Raw genomic sequence first — 22,105 nt, 5'->3', positions numbered from 1 at the left:
ACCCCTTATCTGAAAACACAAGGTAAACAAACCCTTTTTGAGGGTTACTTCCACCTTTTTTTAAATTTATCCGTCGTTACCCTTTTGCAAAGGATGCACCTTTTTTTCAAGTTTACCGGTGTTAACCCTTTGCAAAAGGTTAACGACGGATAAATTTAAAAAAAAATGGTGGAAGTAACCCTCAAAAAGGGTTTGTTTACCTTGTGTTGACAGATTAAGGGCTGATAGAATTCTTTTTGAGGGTTACTTCTGATTTTGAGTGTAGAGCAGATGACTTTGTCATCAAGAAAAAACAAGTCTCGGGTGAGTTTTCAAAAAGCCGTAAGAGCCACCGTGACCTCCGACACTAATATTCGTTTTTCTCCAAATTGTAACAAAATTTCATTTATTTTTAGTTTGGGGCACTTAAAAGACGTGTAGATGAACAATCTGAAGCATTTTTAAAATTGGTTTTTTGTAAGTAGGTCGAATACCGAGGCAAAAAAGGCTTTGTTTAGCATTGGCTCTTACGGCTTTTTGAAAACTAATCCGAGAAGTGAGTAATAAGGTTAGTTTCAACTATATCCATTTATTGGTATGTCTATAAGAATATACTCATCAATACGTTGCTGGATGCCCTTTTCAACACATCGCGTGACCCTTGAAATCTCATTCTTTCTCTCTTACTAAAATCATCATCCCATCAATTGCCCTACCTATTATAGCACGTGGTTTTTCTTAGGAAATCTGTTCCGAACAATACAATAGAGACAAGATACAAACACAAAACAATACTCACACTTTCTCATCTCATCGGGAAGGCACATAAACGCATAAAAAATACACACAGATACTTTTTCGAAATAAGTTAGTCTAGAGTTAAAAAGGGTTTTTTTTGTTGTTGCTTTCCTTCACATGTTGGTTGATTTGATCATACGGTATGACACGACTGGTTACAAAATTGCAAGTTACTCTTTATCTTTCTCTTTTCAAAAGAGCACAGGAATGGTGTTAGTATGAAACAGGTATTGTTTTTTCGCTTTTGTCATTAATGGCAAATAAATATAGGCTGACTAACTGAACCCCACAACTCCCTACTGATTCGCGTTGATCTCCTTGCCGCTCTGGACCATGTCCTGCAGGTTCGTGTACTCGATGTCGTCGCTGAAGAAGCGCGTCAGAAACTTGAACGTCGGCCTGGCCTTCGGGTTGTAGTTCCAGCAGCTCTTCATCACCTCAAACACCTTGTCCGGGCAGAGCTCGGGCTGCGCCAGCCGCTGGCTGTCCTCGATCAGCTTGATCACGTCGACGCCCTTCATGTCGTGGTACGGGGGCGCCCCGAGCGAAAACATCTCCCACATCGTCACGCCGAAGGACCACACGTCGCTGGCGTGCGAGAAGGTGCCGTAGTTGAAGCTTTCCGGGGCGTACCTGGAGGGGAAAATGGGAAGGTTGTTTGAAGGGTTCTTGGATTTTTTAGAGTTTGTGTAGGTACCATTTGATAGGCCACTTTCCACCCTGGCTGGCCCGGTAGTAGTCGTCGCCGGCGCCGATCGCACGGGACAGCCCAAAGTCGGATATTTTAGCTTGGAAGCGCGATGCCAGCAGGATGTTGCGGGCGGCGAGGTCCCGGTGCACGAAGTGGTGCTGCTCCAGGTATTGCATTCCTGAAAAAAAGAATATCATAGTTACAATTTGAAAAGGAGTATTTTAGAATAGGAAGCTGTACTGCTTTGGAATACTTCGAAAAAGACCCCGTTGTGTTGGTTGGCATCCATGCCTTTCAAAATACGTTCGTTGAGATTTGAAGACCCGATTCTAGTAAATTTGGGATAGTCTATGCGAACGAAGTACCACTATCTAGCTACCTGAATATGTACCGTTCCATCGAAATCGTATTGTTACGGTGGGGGACTCCAAGATCTGAATTCAGGACAGTTTGAGGAGCCACAATATCCCAAATGTTGTTCAAACAGTTTACAGAGATGCCAAAGGTCTTAGGGACGTCATTGAATATGACGTTATGGCGGCAAACTCCAAGATCTGTGTTCCAGATCACTTTGGAGGATCGAGAATATCTCAAAAGAGTTCATAGTGATACCAAAGAGTCTCAGGACCATCACTGAATATAAACCATGAACGAAATCTTGGTTGTATCGTGTTGTTACGGCGGTAGACTCCAAGATCTGTATAACTTTGGAGGACCAAGATTATCTCAAAAGAGTTCCAAAGGGTTCATAGTGATGTCAAAAGGTCCCAGGGACGTCACTGAATATGAACCATGTTCGATATCTTGATAGAATCTTGTTGTTACGGTGATAGATTCCTAGATCTGTATTCCAGGACACTTTGGAGGACTCAGAATTTTCCAAATCTTTTCCAAAGAGTTCATAGTTATGCCAAAGAGTCCCAAATACATAACAGAATATAAACAATGATCGAAATCTCGATAGAATCTTGTTGTCACGGTGGTAGACTCCAAGATCTGTATTACAGGACACTTTGGATGTCACAAAACATCCCAAAATGGATCGAAGAGTTCACAGTGATGCCAAAGGATATCAGGGACGTCACTGAATATGAACCATGATCGAAATCTTGGTAGAATCGTGTTGTTACGGCGGTAGACTTTTAGATCTGCATTCCAGGAAACTTTGGAATACCCAAAACTTCCTAAAACTTTTTCAAAGAGTTCATAATTATGCCAAAGTGTCCTAAAGACATCACCAAATATGAACCATGATCGAAATCTTGGTGGGATTTTTTTGTTAGGGTGATAAACTCCTAGATTTGTATTCCAGACCACAAGATCTAGAATATCTCGAAAGAGTTACAAAGAGTTCATAGTGATGCCAAAGGGTACCAATGACGTCATTGAGTATGATCCATGATCAAAATCTTAGTAGAATCTTGTTGTTACAGCGGTAGACTTTAAGATATGTATTCCAGGACTCTTTGGAGTACCCAGAACATCCCAAAATTTTGCCAAAGAATTCATATTGATGCCAAAGAGTCACATCACCGAAACGACTAACGTAGGAAGTTCCAGGATGATCTTGAGGGATCCAACAGGTTCGAACATAGGTATGGAAGTTGCCTGAAGGTATTGAGTTGATTAATAACTATGGATGACCTAGAATAGTCCAGCATTCAAATGGAATACCTATTGTAGGTTAGTAAGGCTGTTCTACTTAAGAAGACGTTCCTGTAGACCTGGTAACATTTAGGCCTTAACTCCAGAGAGTTATTTGAGAACTCAGCGTAAGACACTGAAGTTCCCTGAAGATAACATTAAATCAAAAACCACTTACCACACGCAATCTGCGCCGCCCAGATGATCAGCTCGTGCTTCGGGTTGATCTTGGCCTTTTGTGTAATTATGTAATCCAGCATCGAGCCCAGCGGCACCAGCTCCTCGATCATCATCAGCGGCGGTCCCTTGCAAATGCCGATGAGCCGCACAATACAGTGGTGCCGCAACCGGATCATGACGCTCGCTTCGCGCAGGAAGTCCGCCCGGTTGCGCTTGCCGTGACTCTCGACGAGCTGCTTGATCGCGATGGGGACCTTTTCGTTGGGGGAGTTTGCTGCCAGGGGAAGGAATTGCGCTGGTTCCAGAAGACCTTGGTAGACAAAGCCGAACTCTCCGCGGCCGAGCACTTCCTTCAGCACGATGCACTCCTTCGGGATGAAGTAGTTGGGTTGGGCGGATATGCTTCGGTTCAGCTGGGTGCGGGTGTCCTCGTCCTGCTGCTGCTGGATGATGGACAGGAACTCGGAGTCTCCGCTTTGGATGCTGTCGCGGCTGAAGGTGGAGAGCGTTGAGTCTAGCCGCTCGAAGGGTCCACCTGGGCGGAAGGCGTGAGTTAGTGGGCTTAGCGGGGAGCTGCACTCTTCAACGGAAATGCTGCTGATGATCGGGACGTTCCGGGTGGCGATGTAATTTCCTGTTGTGGCGGTGGTTGTTGGGACTGGGGGAGGGGGATTGTTGTTGACTGTCGTTGGTGGACTTGGGGCCTGCACCGTTGGTGGCGCGTCGATAAAGTAGATCTCTTCGTTGCTGTTGTCGCCTAGCTGGGTCTCGCCGTAGATGGTTTTGTCGCTTTCGGTGAAGTAATCGTGGGGAGGTTCTTCGTTGGCTTCGCTTTGCGATCCGTGCGCAGGACTTCCGTTGTTGTTGATCGTGTCGGTGGAGCGTTTGGACGGAACGGGTGGCTCGCCGATGTCGATGTCTACGATGGCACAGTTGTTGGTCGGGGTGTTGTACAGCTCGTCCGAGGTTGGGGATAGGGAAAAGTCGGACGAGAAGGAGAGCTGCTGGAGCAGCGCGGATGACGTGACTTGGGCGATCAGGCTGTCGCGGTTGAGCTGGCTGTCCTCGGCGGGAGGTTTCGGTTTGATCTTGCTCTTGCGCAGACTCTTGACGCCGTCGATGATGATGTTCTTCTTTTTCTTCAGCGTTGAGTTGGTTGATTTGGACTTGCTTTCGTCGATGTTGGGTGAAGATTTGGGCGTAATCGTGCTGCGTTCCGGACTTCGGTCAAACAGTCCGACCTTGTTCATCTGCTGGAGCATGGCGTCGTTCGGTACGGACAGGTTACGGACTGGAGCCGGGTGGTGCGGCTTCGGTTGCATTGTATTGTCGCTGGATTTACGGAAGAAGGAGGTGGTCCCGTTGCTTGATCGAGTTGACTGTGTTGGCGAGTCTTCTGGTGTCATCGGCTTTTTGTGCTTGGTCTTGGGGATTGTCGAGAAGAGCGGAATCGGAGGCTTCGGCTTTGGCGGCACCGGATACTTGAGGTTGATCTGCAAGCCGTCCGAGAAACGGCTGTAGTGCTCGATCAGATGTTCCAGCGAAACCATGTACGGTCCATCGTCAATGTAGAGGTAGTTTTGCTTGCGCTGGATGATGAAATGCCTTGCCTCGTTGTCGAACAGCAGAGTCAGCACGTCTACGCCCTGCTTCGGACTGTATCGGACCAGATAAACACCGGAGGTGTCCAGCGATTCATTGTCGTTTGACCGAGTCGAGTCGTTTTCCTTGTCCTCCTTGCTGGGACTGCAAGCTCCTGGCATCAGTTTCACCGCATGCTCCTTCAGGATATCAACCGCGATCTGTCTGTCCAACGTTCCGTGGTACCACTGACTCTTGTTAGTCAACGGTTGAGCAGGCTCGTAGCTGTTCAGAAAATCGACCACCGCAGTGTGACCGTTGTCCTTCGCCAAGTCAGTCGGAAGCTCTCCATATCCGGAACGTGGCATGTGCGGAACTCGATGTGCCAACAGCTCCTTGACGGCCTCAAGATTCCCGTTCGAAGCCGCTTCGTGCATCGGCACCCAACCCGAGTCCTTGTTGCGAGCCTGCACATTGGCACCCGCAGCTATCAGCGATCGGACCATCTCCAGCCCATCCTTGTTCCGGCAGGCGTACTAAAAATAAAGAAACCAATCACTCAAAAAAATAACTAACCTCAAAAGATCACCCAAACTTACATGCAACGCCGTATTGCCCTGCGCGTCCCGGTTATTAATGCTGCAACCTCGCTCGATCAACGCGTCCAGAATCTTGGCCTCCGCGTGAAGACACGCCAAATGCACCGCCGTCTTGCCATCCCCGTTCTTCGAGTCAATGTTCCTGTACCCACACTTGAGCAGCTCCGACACGATCGGGAAGTTGTTCGCCTGCGTCGCCCTGTGCAGCAGATTCTCCGTGCCGTGACTCCGCACGTCATGCGGTGGCGGTTTACCCCGGCAGATCGCCTGCAGCTTCGTCACCAACCCGTTCGGAGATTCCCTGTAGTGCTCGATCAACGACTCCAGCCCGTGGATCGGCGTATGATCGTCAATGGAGAAGAACGCATCGTCGCCGTGCCGCCGGATCTGGTAGTGGACCATCTCGTCCTGGAACAGCACCGACAGCACAAAGTCCCCCTCCGAGGAGGCACTCTCGCGCACCATGAACACGCCATCGCCGCCCTCTGGAAAGACGAGACAGGAATTTAGGGCGCATTGCGGAACATTATGTCATTTAGTTTTACGATCGCGACGCCGACGGTCGGTCGGTGCATGTGTTCTAGAAATGAGGCGGTTAACAAGCGCTTGACCAACGACGACGGGTTTTGCTGAATGTAGCGAATTGTAGTAAATTGCTGTTTTGAGCGGTGTTTGTTTGGATGTACTTAGTAGAGCAACGTGCTTGCGTTGTTCTGGGTAGTGAGTGCGCAATAGATTTGCAATAGTTTGAGGAACGGAAGTGTGGATTTGTTTAGGGCATAGATATATGTCCTACTGAAGGAAAATTGATACTTCGGTTTTTATTTTGTCAGAATGAAAGAATAATATTTCTTCCAACAACACGTAGGGGAAGGTGGGGCAAGACGACCATATGGGGCAAGAGGAACAATCGCTCCTACGGCCGTAATTTGTACAATTTTGATTATTTCCAGTATGAGGAATTGTTGCTAGCAATGCAATTAGCTGATTCTACTACCACATAACCGCCAAAATGACGTAAGCGCCACGGGGCATAAGATTTAATGAAGTTTTTTTCGAAACCTTTGTTTTCTTATAATATTTGGAAAGTACAAAATAAGGCTTAGGGTTCGTTTTAAGGCTCATTTTATCAAAATGCTATTTTTCCTAGATCAGTAGTGTCCCTACAAATGACATGCACCTATTACAAAGTATGATTTAACTTTTGGTTATTTTTGTTGAGGGCTTTTAAAAAATCTTGTTCAGGTGGGGCAAGTGTACCATATGGATTTTTAGTATGGAAAAAATTACGAATTGCTGCAACAACATATTTTATTGGGAAATAAATACATGAAAGTACTTAAAAACTGATAAACAATCGTTGAAAAAAATTGTACATACAAAGTACAGTGATATTATGAAAATTTACTATTTATCATCGAAGTAGTATTTTTTTTCGTAAAAACGATAAAATTTTTAGTAAAATATTATTATTTAATCTAAAAATGGAAGAAACCATTCAAATACATTCTAATCTGATGTATCTAAGTGATAACAGTTCAATTGTTAGCAAATTACCATATTTTTTCATGCATTGTTCCTCTTGCCCCAACGGGTTGCTCGTCTTGCCCCACTAGTTGAGTAGAGCGTACGGAAAATCAAAAATTTTAAAATCAATTTTTCACATTAAAAAACAGGATTTTTTAAAAACTTGTTTAAACAAAGTCTTAGTCAAGACCTAGAATAAGATGATTATAATAAAATCCGACAGATTTTTAACTTTTTAATGGGTTATAACGAGCATTTCCTTAGCTTGTTACACTTGCCCCACTTTCCCCTATTCAAAATGCTCAGATTTTATCCAAGTCAGCCTCGTCGATTATTTTCAACATTCTTTAATTTTTTGTAAGGCCAACCAACTGTGAAATGGGTTGAGTTTGAGTAGAGGCTAAAACCCTTAAACCTGGGTGATGAATAGAGAGACAATTTAGGAGGCTGTTCAAGCACAAGCATTACTTTTTCTGACTGGTAAATGAGCTATTTTATAATCAGTAGTATTTGTTTTATTTTGTCTAGTGTTTGACTTTTTTTGCTAGAAAATTGACGCGTTTCGATCGTATAGAGGTGATTTTTCTTGTTTACGGGTGACGAAGAACTACAGCGAGAGTTTCATTCTGTGATGTCGCAAATAATTTCCCTGGCTGATTTTGGAATCTTGCAGCTCTTCCTGGTCCAGCGAAAAAACATCGTTATTTCTAGCGAAGCTGAGCCAACAAACAAAGAAGATATTCACTAAACCAGTAGGTTTTCAAACAGAATCAAATAAAAAAGACAGCTTTTTTTTTTTTTTTATTTGTGAAATTGTTTATTTAGGTCCCCTTAGCTGTAAGTAAACTGGTTCGGACCGGGTTGTAGTTGTAATTTACATTTTAACTTAAGGCTATAGTAAATTAACAGTTTAATCAAAAGAGATAATGGCATTAAGCGCCGAATTCTCCCTGAGCATCTTGCCGAGTTCTTTGAAGAAGGGGATCAGAGGTTCCAGCAGGGTTCTTGTTGATCCACTCACTACCGACAACACCGCTTCCAACAAAAGCGAAAACGGAATTCGGTTGTCTTTACCATAGTCCTTCTGAGGCACGACTGCTGCTGGGTTGGTCGGATTTTTTGGCAATGTTTTTATTGAGCTCACTCCTGGGAACGCTTTGTTGAACTTGTCCGAACCTGGCTGTGGAAGGGTGCTGCTCCTAAACTTGTCGCTGTTGCTCGTTTTCTTTGTTTTTCTCTTCCTTTTGGATGTACCGCCGTTTGTGTTGACTATCAGCTCATCCTCAGTTCCGTCCTCAGATGAACCATCCTCTTCCTCAGAAAGGACGGAAAAGGGGTTCTCGCTGCCGGCACTGGTCATGACCGTCTTCACCATGTCTGCGAATGAGCGTTTCGAACGCCTCTCCAGTTCGCGTTTCAACTTGTCCTCGCGCGCCTTGTATTTGGGACAAGAACGAAGTTCGTGAGGTTGTCCTCCACAGAGCAGGCACTTCTCCAACTCTTTCTGGCACTGCTCGTCCGGATGTTTCTCTCCGCATTTGCCACAGACTGTCTTGTTGCTGCAGAACGCCTTAGTATGTCCCAGCTTTTTGCAGTTAGAGCAACTCATAACGCGCGGGCGGTACATGCGCACCGGAAGACGGAGCATGTTGTCCACCACCAGGTAGTCCGGTAGAGCTGTCCCCGCAAACGTCACTCGGTACGAGCTCGACGGAACGAAGCGTTTGGACGCGCCTTCGCCTTCGGACGTACCCATCTGTCGAACCTCGATGACTGGGATTGTTGGTAAATTCCTCCTCTTGAAGTGACCAACCGCCTTCAACACCTGCTGCTCTGTCAGTCCATTTTCGTTCACTACGCCGTCGATCTCCACGGAACGCGCCGGAATCCAGACCCGGTATTCAATACAGAACCGCGGATCGCAGACGATTGCATTGGCTTCCTTCGGGTTGCTGACAGTAGCGCGAAGCTTGTTCTGGTGGAGTTTGGTGACATCCGTCACCCCGGGGTAATGCTTCCACAGTTCCTCTGAAATCCGCATTGTTTGCAGTGGCTTGTGCTTCGGCCGAAAGAAAACCTGCCAACTCTCTCCGGGAGCGTCCTGGTACTTACGAACGCGCAGGGTTGGTGAATCCGGTTCTGCGGAACTCTCCACCTTCTTCTCCGTTGCCGGCTGCTTCTCCTCCTGAAACCCGTCCGGTTTCTTCCACACACTTTCATTCGTGATTGTGTTCCAATAGAACGGCTTCCCCTCCTTGGTCTTTTGGAGCGTCCAACCACTTCCCGCTTCCGCGGCCGCCGCCATGGCCGTCAGCGAAGAAATATTCCGTCAAAAATAGAAAAAAAACGCACTTAAACTTGAAAGACGACCGCTCACTGCAAGAGCTGACGAAAGAGTGAAAAAAAAAAAAAAAAAAAAAAAAAAAAAAGACAGCTTCTGGATGGATTTAACCGCATAGACTCCATAAACAACTTCCATTCATAACTATAAAAAAGTTACGATCTCGCCTTCAACTTTCGTCAGATTTCTTGACTTCAACTCCAGGTCCTCAAAAGACACACATTTTTTATTCTTGCAAAAAAAAAAAAAAACAATATTTAATGATCGATATCAATACTCTCTACCTTTGGCGAACAGTAAATTGGTTCCACTTTGACAGCTCAAAATTGAGGCCGTTTTGCGACCCACTATTTATCACCCAGGTGGGGACTTTCCATCGGCTTTCATCGAAAAAAAAAAAAAAATAATACAAAAATAGTTTCAAAAATTATGCAACTTTTCGATACTCGACTGTAAATAAGGACAAGTAATTTTATGGGCAATTTAATGTACTTTTCGAATCTACCGAATCTTTTCGAATAACCCAGAAAGGTATTTTTTTCATTTAAAACAAAAAAAAAAAATTTCTTGTTTCGTGTTTTTTGTAACTCAGCAGGGTTATTTTTTAAAACGTAACAATGTTCTAAAAATACAGCAATTTGGCCTGTAACCATTACAAGTTATCGCGATTTTACGAAAAAAAGTTTTGAAAAAGTTGGTTGGCGTTGATCATGGCCGTTCAAGGTCACCCGTGACATACACGAAAGACAAACAAAGAGAAACAAAAAATCTAACTTTTTCAAAACTTTTTTGTCTTTTTTTGTAATTGTCTTCTCTACAACTTTGTTACACTCTAAAAATAACCCTGCAGAGTTACAGAAAATACGAAATTTTTAAGTTTAAAAGTATTTTAAATGAAAAAATTACCCTTTCTGGGTTATTGCAGATTCAAAAAGCACAATAAATTTCCCATAAAAGACATCTGCCAAAAATTTGTACAGTCGAGTAACGGAAAATGGCAGAATTTTTGAAACTATTTTTTTTATTTTTATTTATGAAAGATACGTTTTCTATTACGCATTCAAATTGGACGTCTAATTTACATAAAAGTCCTTTTGACACCAAATTTTCAAACCATCACCATTTCAGGCTGCAAATTGTTGAAACACACTTTTTTCGAAAGGTAAAAAATGGAAGAGGTCGTACCGCCCCTCCGTCATGAGATATTGGAAAATAGAGCTCGGATTCGTGATCAGGGACAAAAGATACCCCTAAGGACAAGGCATCACGCAATTCGGAGGAGGTCGAGGCAACTTTTTCCGATTTCTTGTGAGTTGGCGGAGAATTACCCCTTTCCCACAATGCAACAAGTAGGTTTCGTTAAAGTTTTTAAAAAGTATGGGCTAAAAAATTAGCAGGACCCGATACCTGATTTGTCTGTTAGCCAGAGCTGAAAATGTCAGGGGTCCTGACGCGAAAATCGGCGACGCATACACGATTTTTTTCAGATCCATTCACTGAACCGCAAAACCGTGACATAAACAAACCCGACCCAGTCGTGAGTGCCCTAGCTCACTGAGCAGCTGCAATGCGAGGCAGTAGTCGACCAACGCTCATTCGACGTTGCACGCACACACATAAAGAAACAAGTTTTTACACAAAAAGTTGCTATTTATGCGTGGAAATGTAATTTTGAAAATAAGTTATGGTTGTTTTAAGTGTTTTGCACAGTCTAGAACCATTCAATTGTTTAAAAATAGTCAAAATAGTGTTTAGAGAGGATTTTACGAGTCAGTCATACGACACGAATTGAGTGAGTGTAGTTAATTTTTTCACGTCTCTCATTCTCCAGCAGCCGACCGGCACGAGTTAGGCGGCAGTAGTTGAACGGACACAGTAGGCTTACAGTCACATGCTAGCAGTGAACTGACATTTTGGTTTGCTTCATGTGTACGATGGGTTGGAAACATTTTGCAGGCCTGTCTGTTACACTCTTATTAAACATTACATATAAACTGTAACGGGAATCGCAGATACCGGGTCCAGACTATTAAAAAAATGTTTAAGATTGGTGGCGCCGAAGGGAGGACAAATATAATCAACCAAACATGGTTTGATAGGGCTATCAAAAAAGTACATGACTTTTTATTTGTGATAACCTTGTGTACACAGCGATAACTTCTCAAAAGATGACATTTTTATCATTAGAAACATATAAAAAGTTAGAATTTTCAAAAACGGTCGAATATAAAAAAATTATGGTGGTTATGTTACACATGACCAAAGAACTTTGCGCAAAAATCTTTAGTATTATTCTATTCTATTAAATTTTAATTATTTTATTTGTGATTGCCAGTTTGAGGCCACTATTGTCGAAATGGCCATTTTCATTTTCAGTACACAGAAAACATAATTCCGAATCATTACATTCACGTTACATATTTATCCGAAAACAACGTTGACACAAAAATCCAGTTTCTCCCTTCTTAAGGTAATTGTCTATAAGACATAATGATTTATGGAGCGGACATTTGTAACCATGGAAAAAACAAGTAAAAAGTCCACCCCTATTCGAGTAAGATTTGTCCATCTAAAAAATTGTTGACATTAAATCCTTATCTCAGTGTGTACTGGAAGCTTCGACAAATCGTGAAAATTCACCTGAATTCCAATATTCACCTCCCAAAAATCGATATTCAGCGAAACAATTCTGCGTACAACAATCGCGTGTGCGTTGCCCGGGTACAAAATTCCCAAGAATTTTGAAATTAAAAAATAAGTTTGCTTATCAGTCGATATCACGCCGAAACATGCTGCTCAATTTGAGTGGCCCCACCCACAAGCCCATGCAACAAGTGTTTCTGGAGTTCTTACCTTGACGGAGGATTTCCTCGGCCCGTTCGCGCGAGATCTTCCCGTGGAACCAGCACAGGTTCTCCTCTCGGTTCATTCTGATGATGTAGGACTTTGTCTAATTGGATGGTAGAGAAAGTGAATGAAAAAGAAATTTTGTCAACAAACGTATTGAGAGGGGACAAATAGAAAATTTAGGAGGGTTGTTTAGATGTATGAGTGTAGTCGAGGTACATTGATCATCACTTTACACAACTAGTGTAATTACTATTTGTAGTGAAGGTCATTGCCAATTGACTTGACGAAATTTCCACGCAAAAACCACACTATTGGGTCTGGAGTCGCGATCAGCTACCCAAGATTGATGTGATGAGCCATTTTCTTGCATCTATTTATAGCCCTAATGTAAATGCACAGGGCAAATCCACCAGACAGATTCCATTTTATCAATCTTTGTTGGTGCTTTCGAAAAAGGGAAAAGCTTTACAGGCAAAACAAGATTCTTACCAGAATTTCAGCCAGACACCCTAACACAAAGCGAAATAACACGATACAAACACTACATTGAACCGAAACATGTAAAATGAAACTTTTGAAAACTGAATTGAAGTAAAAAAAAACCCACACAAAATTAAAAACCAAAAATTTCTCCCTCAACACTTGGCACTTTGTGTGTGATCGGATGAGTTGCTGGCACTGCTGACACCTTCGTATAGGATCAAATGCTGGAGATTTCTGACTTCATTGACGTGCTCGTCGTCATGAATGTGTGTGATTGTGGTGGTGGCTCGTCTCTGCTTGCCTGCTCTAGCACACAAGTGTTTTCAAGAATGGTAAAAGGGCAGAAAGAGACCACTGGATTCATGAATGTAGTGGAAGTGTAAAACGTAGAAGAAAACACATGAATGGCAACCCTGGTGGTGGATTTTGTGTGGAACTAGGGGTCGAAAGAATTTATGCTTGTGACAAATTTGTCAGATTTCAATTTGTTTGATTTTAAATAATAATTAAATATTTCGATTAGAGTAATTTCAATAATTTTTACCCTTTTTCAGCATTTTAAAACAATTTCAATCAATTTTGAACCATTTCAAACATCTTTTAAACAGTTTATAGCAATTTTAAACAATCTTAAACAATTTCAGACAATTTTAAGCAATTTTAAACAATGTTAAAAAATTTTAACAATTTTAAACAGTTTTTAACAGTTTTTAACAGTTTTGAACAATTTTAAACAATTTGAAACAATTTTAAACAATTTTGAACAGTTTTAAACAATTTGAAACAATTTAAATAGTAGTTTATGCAACAAGTTGCAAAAAGAAGATTTTTTCAGCACGAGTTGTACATTTATCCAACGAGGTTTACCGAGTTGGATAAATACGACGAGTGCTGAAAAAATCAAGTTTTGCAACGAGTTGCTTACAACATTTTTTGCAATTCCGAAAAACGCTTATTTAATGGAATTATATGTCAAACATTCATTTGTTTATTAAATTTATCGTTCAAAACAAAACAATATTGAAAAATGTTACTTTTCGATACTAGTGCTGAAAAGTTCAACTTTTCAGCACCCATTTCAGTGCTGAAAAGTAGAACTTTTCAGCACTGTTATTGAAAGGTATTAATTTTCCATTCTGTTATTTTTGGTAGGGAAAAGTAGGCCGTTTCGTTTCTCCAGAAGGGCAGGAAAAGTTGACAGTTTCACAGTGGAATTGCAAAAAAATTTAAACCATTTTAAACCGTTTTAAACAATTTTAAACAATTTTAAACAATTTAAAACAATTTTTAACAATTTTTAACAATTTTTAACAATTTTAAACAATTTTAATAGTAGTTTATGCAACAAGTTGCAAAAAGAGGATTTTTTCAGCACGAGTCGTACATTTATCCAACGAGGTTCACCGAGTTGGATAAATACGAAGAGTGCTGAAAAAATCAAAATCAATACAACATTTTTTGCAATTCCAAAAAACACACACTGAGTGAAATTTTAAGTCAAATTTTCATGTATTTTGTCTATAAATCGTTAAAATCAAAAAATGTTGAAAAGTGTTACTTTTCAAAACAAGTGCTGAAAAGTTCAACTTTTCAGCACCCATTTGAGTGCTGAAAAGTAGAACTTTTCAGCATTTATTTTGAAAAGTGTTGCTATTCGATTCTGTTATTTTTGGTACAGAAAAGTAGGCTATTTCGTCGTTCAAGAATGTCAGGAAAAGTAAGTAGTTTCACGACGGAATTGCAAAAACAATTTTAAACAATTTTAAACAATTTCAAACAATTTTAAACAATTTTAAACAATTTTAAACAATTTTAAGCAATTTTAAACAATTTTAAACAATTTTAAACAATTTTAAACACTTTTAAACAATTTTAAACATTTTTAACAATTTTTAACAATTTTAAACAATTTTAAACAATTTTAAACAATTTTAAACAATTTTAAACAATTTTAAACAATTTTAAACAATTTTAAACAATTTTAAACAATTTTAAACAATTTTAAACAATTTTAAACAATTTTGAACAATTTTAAACAATTTTAAACAATTTTAAACAATTTTAAACAATTTTAAACAATTTTAAACAATTTTAAACAATTTTAAACAATTTTAAACAATTTTAAACAATTTTAAACAATTTTAAACAATTTTAAACAATTATAATCAATTTTAAACAATTTTAAACAATTTTAAGCAATTTTAATCAATTTTAATCAATTTTAAACAATTTTAAACAATTTTAAACAATTTTAAACAATTTTAAACAATTTTAAACAATTTTAAACAATTTTCAGCAATTTTTAACAATTTTTAACAATTTTTAACAATTTTAAACAATTTTAAACAATTTTTTACAATTTTTTACAATTTTTTACAATTTTTTACAATTTTTTACAATTTTTTACAATTTTTAACAATTTTTAACAATTTTTAACAATTTTAAACAATTTTAAACAATTTCAAACAATTTTAAACAATTTTAAACAATTTTAAACAATTTTAAACAATTTTGAACAATTTTAAACAATTTTAAACAATTTTAAGCAATTTTAATCAATTTTAATCAATTTTAAACAATTTTAAACAATTTTAAACAATTTTAAACAATTTTAAACAATTTTAAACAATTTTAAACAATTTTCAGCAATTTTTAACAATTTTAAACAATTTTAAACAATTTTAAACAATTTTAAACAATTTTAAACAATTTTAAACAAATTTAAACAAATTTAAACAATTTTAAACAATTTTAAACAATTTTAATAGTAGTTTATGCAACAAGTTGCAAAAAGAGGATTTTTTCAGCACGAGTCGTACATTTATCCAACGAGGTTCACCGAGTTGGATAAATACGAAGAGTGCTGAAAAAATCAAGTTTTGCAGCGAGTTCCATACAATATTTTTTGCAATTCCAAAAAACACACATGAGTGAAATTTTAAGTCAAATTTTCATGTATTTTGTCAATAAATCGTTTGAATCAAAAAAATGTTGAAAAGTGTTACTTTTCGAAACAAGTGCTGAAAAGTTCAACTTTTCAGCACCAATTTTTCAATTCAATTCATTTTATTTACCGAAATAACAATTTTACAACTTGTGTGAATGACTGGTTCATAGAGATTTGGTGTTCCTTGCAACTATTTCCTTTTCAATAACCGCTTGGTAACAGAAGGTTCTTCGAATGCAATTAAACAAAAACTAGGGAAAATTTGGCCAAAAAACCTAGTGAGATCGAAACGTGGGGTTCCTTAAAACTAATATCACAGACGAGTGGTGGGGTTGAGTTCCGCTTCATTAAAGGGGAAGGATGGCTTCTATCAGTGGTTGTCCGACATCTGGCAGCTGGTCCGGAACTTATGGAACAAGCGATCGATAAACTGGTCGATCGTCTCCAGTTCGGCAAGCTGGTGGAGATCATCGGTGGGGTGCCACGGATCGAGGTTGTAGATCATCTTCAGCAATTTATTCTGCATCCTTTGAAGCTTTTTCAGCACCAATTTGAGTGCTGAAAAGTAGAACTTTTCAGCATTTATTTTGAAAAGTGTTGCTATTCGATTCTGTTATTTTTGGTACAGAAAAGTAGGCTATTTCGTCGTTCAAGAATGACAGGAAAAGTAAGTAGTTTCACGACGGAATTGCAAAAACAATTTTAAACAATTTTAAACAATTTTAATCAATTTTAAACAATTTTAAACAATTTTAAACAATTTTAAACAATTTTAAACAATTTTAAACTATTTTAAACTATTTGAAACAATTTTGAATAATTTTAAACAATGTGAAACAATTTGAAACAATTTGAAACAATTTGAAACAATTTGAAACAATTTCAATCAATTTGATCAATTTGAACAATTTGAAACGATTTGAAACAATTTATATTATATTAAAACTTTTAAACAAACCAAGATTTCGGTGTGTTAAACCCCCTTTTAAACATAAAATTTCATCGTAACGCATGATTATTTGAATTTTATATTGATAGTTATGGTTGCGAATACCAACTAAATGAATCAATATTTTCCATCTCTTACGTCTTATTTTTTTTAGGAATTCAATAACGATTATACTTTTTCCATGTTTTCATTTCAAACTTAAATGTGTTATATTCTCATCAGTTTTTTGTTGGATTTTTTTTTTGTATTTTAAAACCAAATGCTAAAATAGTTACTAAAAATCATTCTTTTGAATTAAGGTCGTTGCGAGAAAGCAGCAGCCGATCTAAACGATTTACCCATCATAATTCATATTGATTGTTATTATTCCTGAGACCGCTCGCACAGATTTTTCCCAGGCTCCATCCCAATTTTATGTGTTCTAACTTTTTTTCTCTCTTTTTTCACCCATCGCCACGCACAACCGTTCGTGCTTATATCGTCGATATTATACATAATACAGCTTGATATCAGGTTGTTCTCATGATGTCTCCTACTGATGCTCTTCACGAGTCACGAGGATGAGCAAGCCTGCGGAGGTTGGTCGCAAAAAATATATAAAACCCGGCAGCCGTGAGCATAAGTATAATACGTTCGAATTTGTATATATTTGCTAGTCTGGCGTGCAGAATCATCAAAATAAATTGCGTAATAAATATTTTATTTGAATAAGGATGAGCTGGGATTATTTTTTTTAGTCGGTTGATTTTCTTACAATATGCCGTAGTACGTGGCGTACACAACAGGTATTTCCCGCCGGAGAAAATGATGATAATCTTAAGATTTGAAACCCAGCTATACGTGTATCAAGATTGAAATACTATTGCACCTTGTAGACGAAAGCGTTTTTATCAAAATGTAATTTGTTATGATTATATTTTTTTCTGAACCATTAATTTCTTTCCATCTCAAACGATTTTAAATGATCAGTAAAACTTATAAGAAAATTAAATTTCATTAAGGATCTACTACACGCAAACTTTTTTTACCTCGACTCTTTTACGGAAATTGTCTGACATTATAACATCTGATGGTTGTTAAGATATAGCTAGAGGGTGACGATTCTCATGATTTTCAACTTCCCGGGAATCGAGAGTTAAATTTGGCCATTTCCCGGGAATTCCCGGGACCCGGGAGTTTTTTTGACTAGATGCCAATAGTGGCAAAATTTAAAAAGAAAAGTAATGATTTTGTTTCTTTTCAATGAATTCAGTAACAATTAGTTCATACTTATTCTATAAAACGTTAATTTAACTAACTATTTAGTTCACTATACCTAGAGCAATTCCAGCTCAAATTAGGATTTTTTCTGGTACTTTTCTACCCGACCCTCTCCGATTTCAATAAATCTTTGTAGACATGTTATACTAGGCCTATATAAGCCATTTTTGTGTATATGGAGCCAATAGTACTCGAAAATAACATTTGAGAAGGGCGTAAGGGATTTAAATATTTTTGTATTTTGCAATTTAAAAATTACAAGCTAATAGCATTGCTCATAACTGAAAACATAATATTTTTTCAGTGTAGTATAGTAACCTGGATAGTATATTAGCTTATATCTGTAAGCCCATACATCCAATTGAAATGTGGTCAAAGACAAACTTATGGGAAATTGGACGAGCTTTCCGGTAAAAATATTTTCGAGACTGAAAAATCAAGTCTGTCATATAGAAATTGCCAAAAACCATCAAAAAACCTATTTTTTCAACATTTTTATTTTTAAAACCGCTGTAACTTCACAAGAATTGGACTTAGGACAATGGTCAATATGAAGACTTTTATGTAAAATTGTCTGGAAAATCGATTCCTGTACTCGGATTTTGAAAATTTCGATGTTTAGAGCACTTTTCAAAAAAACAGTTTCAGTAAATGATTTTTGTATTTTTTTAGGGGAGTTGCTCCATCCTGCATTTTTCGTGAGTCTTTTTGTAACATTTTAGGCTATTTTCACAAAAATTTTGAACGACAAATAATCGTGGGCTCACCTTCAAATTTGACTTTTAAACTTTAAAATCAAAAAATCACATAAAAGTGGAGTGCTTTTCTCTTTCAGTGTATTTTTTCGGAAAGCCCGTCAAATTTCCTACAAGTTAGTCTTTGACCACTTTTTGATACGATGCAACGGCTTCGAGATATAGCAATATTTAAATTACGGAATACAAAAATATTGAAAACACTTATGCCCTTCTCAAATGTCATTATCGAGTGTAACTGGCTCCATATACACAAAAATGGCTTATATATGCCTAGGATAACATGTCTACAAAGTTTCATTGAAATCGGAGAGGGTCGAGAAAAAAGTACCTAAAAAATTACTGTTTTGGGCTGGAATTGCTCTAATGTATTCTTTTAAAACTTGATATAAAACGTAGCTTTTTTTTTATCGTCGATACATTTATCCAAAGATCACAAGAAAAGCTTTCACATGAAGGTAAAAGTAAATCATTATGTTCAATGCTAGATTTTCTATGATTTTTTGAACATTGAACACCGCAAGGATAATTTAAAAATAAAAACACGGGACAAAAATTAGGGTAGAGTAGTCATCAATGAGACACGGGGAACAATGATAAAATGGCTCTCACAAGTCGTAGTTTCAACCAATCAGGCTCATATTTGAGGGAAAGGTGTGTCTACTGGATACACGTCTGCCATATTAGTGGCTTTGGTTATGGACGCTCCCTTGAAAAGTAAATCATAAATGTTTGATTCTGGGGTGTAAAAGTAAATTATGGACAAAAAAAACTTTTTCGCTCGTAGGCTGCCGTTTACACAAAAAATAATATTTCTTCAAATTTCTTTCGACGTTCCATAGGGATTAAGTTGGGCTACAATGTCCTTTCATTAGATTTGGCCAAAATTTAGAATATAGCCAGAATCCAGGGCTGTCTCATTGTTCCCCACTCATTTCAGCCCATGGGTAACAATGAGACACTTTGTTTTTTCTTCAATAAACTTTTCAAAATCGATGGAAATCTTTCAAAACATGAATTAAAAGTGATTTTTGGCATATTTATAGAGTTTAAACTTCATTTAACCAAAAATACAAAGTTATTTGGTATTAATATATGGATTTTACAAAATTTAAATACTTTTTAGTATAACTTTTGTTATTAAAAGTTTCATGTTGGCAAAATTGCTCTAAAATGTTCAAGGCAAGTCACCTGCAATTGAAAAATACAAAAACATGATGTATTGCTAGAAAAATTTTGATTTTCGTAGAGTGTCTCATTGTTCCCCAGCTGTCTCATTGTTCCTGCCAAGTGCGTCTACAATGAGACAGTTGAATAACTCTGGCTGTAGATGTCGGATCGATCTCATATTTTGGTCAATATAAGAGCACATTAAAAGAAAGATAATGCAACTAAAAGCTCATTAAAACATGCTGATGAAAAAATTAGAATAATCGTTGAAGGTTGAAAACCAAAAGTGTCGCATTGATGACTACCCTACCCTATAGCTGAACAGATTGTTTAGAACTCGAAACTGCTCATCAGTTGCCCTTGCAATACAGTACGATACAGTTCGTCACCTAAGAACCCAATCAAACTCAATTACACCTCGTATACGATACCATCTCGCACCGTACTCGACTCATTCTCACCTTAATAATCACGTAGTCACTCTGTGGCATTATGCTACTTGTCTGTATAGCCGTTTACCACGCGAGATAGATGAGTTCAGTTTCCGGGGCACGACACACTTCCTAGTCTCCCCCGCCCCTTTCTATTTTGGTGGACGGATTCCTGTGATTCTATATGTACTTTTGGGTACACCTTGATGAACGTGACCAGAGAAAGGTGCCGTAGGGGGAGGGGTGTTAATTGAATCACATTCACAACTCCCTCGACAAATTATTCACGGTCAACGGGCAGCAGGTCGGCAAACTCTGCTACTGCTTCCACTTTTCCCAACCCCATCGTCATCGTGTCGATGTGACTCATCTTTTCCAAGCTATCCACTATATAGCTCTACTAACATAGCACAGTGGGTTAGTTAGTTTTCCACAATTTCCACCCCGTTTCACAATAATCCCGCTTGATGAGGAGTGTCGTACACCAGTCTAGTCTACGGGATTTTCACCACGTTATTCACGTTGTTCGTCGTGGAGTCCTGTTTTGGTATGCAAATGACCTGCTCGCCGGGACAGGTTCAGCAGACCAGACCAGACCAGACCAGGGCAATACTCCCACGCAAACTGCCACAACTGCTCACACTAAATCATCATCGCTGGTGTCCCCGATGACCCCCGGGAACGCCGTATGTACACCATGCATCTCTCGACTACACGCTCCAGTTGATAACAAATTCATGTGCTGCTGCTCTCCGACGATTCTCTCTCCCGTCTATAGCTGATTACAGCTGACGGCGACCGGACCATGTAGATGAGTCACACAGCTTCTTCTCACGCATTTTGGTGTGATTATCAGACGAGAATTCACTCACGAAATTACACTCGTGCAAGATTCCAATTCTCTCTCTCGTAACACCTACTCTTCACTCTTCAAAGGATGCTGTACATAGGCATCAAACTCCCCCCTTGTGAAAAGCTCGCGATCGGAGGCAGAAACCCGCGTGAAAAACGTCGACTTTCACACCGAGAACAATCCCGACCCAGGAACACTACCGGTGTGGCCCGTTGCGCGTCCAGAGAGACACTGAGTCACGGTTTTGATGGCGATGGTGAGTAAGCGCTACCATAGTAAAAAAAGGGCAGGCAGCGTCGTCGTCGCTTGTCATCGTGCCGTGATCGTGAAAGTTCGTGATTATCACATGCCGGGTGGCGCTCGCCCTGCTGTGCGCTCGCACCAGTTGTGTGTGGAGCAAAGGGGAATGGATGGCAGGGGTTCTTGGCTAAATTTACGTACTTGAACTAATCAGATTAAACATTATGTCAAGTGTAATTTATCGGTTTTTAAAAGTTGATAACTTGGTTTCCAACCAAATTCCAGCTCCATAGCATCGTACCTCGGATGGCACATCGAAGGACAGTACTCAATAAACTTAACTAAATTCTTTTAATTTAATGTTACGTTTTTGTGACACCATATCATGAAATTAAACGGATCCTCCGTGACTTTAAAACAGTTTTTTGTGTACGTGTTCAAGTAATTTGCATGAGACACATTTTTAATATTTGATCAATAATGGCACCAAAAAAGGGTCGACGATGTGGTCATGTGATGTTCGACTGTACAAAGTTCAAATCATTATCTAAATTTGTCATTAACCTTAGGATTGGGAACGAATTTGAATATAACAAACAATGTAGAAAGTTCCTTGAATTTGCAACGTAGGAAAGTGTCAAGAGTTGTTTGCTTTTGCGGGTATTTTTATCAAACCATGTGAATGTTTAACATTTCCTTTTTCTGTTCGGTAATGTTGTTCATTGAATTTAAGTTGGCTTAAGTTATTGAGGTCATTCGTCACCAGGTTCTGTCGGATGAGTACGGAAAATGTATACTGCTTTAGTTTATCTTTTTTTTTTGTACCG

At 38.9% G+C, this 22,105-nt stretch overlaps 1 protein-coding gene across 2 annotated transcripts; it reads right to left on the bottom strand.

Annotated features, from left to right (window-relative positions):
* Window positions 1-543: 543 nt before the first annotated feature.
* Window positions 544-21,096, bottom strand: LOC120414871 (tyrosine-protein kinase Shark). Of its 2 annotated transcripts, none has more exons than XM_039576190.2 (6): window positions 20,216-21,096; window positions 12,194-12,290; window positions 5,473-5,957; window positions 3,291-5,409; window positions 1,475-1,646; window positions 544-1,410 (listed from the first exon to the last, which is right to left on the bottom strand). In XM_039576190.2, exons 1-6 carry the CDS (start codon window positions 20,243-20,245, stop codon window positions 1,074-1,076), a joined length of 3,240 nt encoding a protein of 1,079 aa, XP_039432124.1. In that variant the 5' UTR covers window positions 20,246-21,096; the 3' UTR covers window positions 544-1,073. The 2 variants fall into 2 exon arrangements, with proteins under 2 accessions (XP_039432124.1, XP_039432126.1); XM_039576192.2 differs by lacking the exon at window positions 20,216-21,096 and adding an exon at window positions 12,680-12,842.
* Between the last annotated feature and the right edge of the window lie 1,009 nt (window positions 21,097-22,105).

The sequence above is a fragment of the Culex pipiens genome, chromosome 2 (assembly GCF_016801865.2).
Source record: "Culex pipiens pallens isolate TS chromosome 2, TS_CPP_V2, whole genome shotgun sequence".
Lineage (NCBI taxonomy): Eukaryota > Metazoa > Arthropoda > Insecta > Diptera > Culicidae > Culex > Culex pipiens.
Note: the sequence above shows the minus strand (reverse complement) of the source record. Positions and strands in the feature narration are given on the sequence as shown.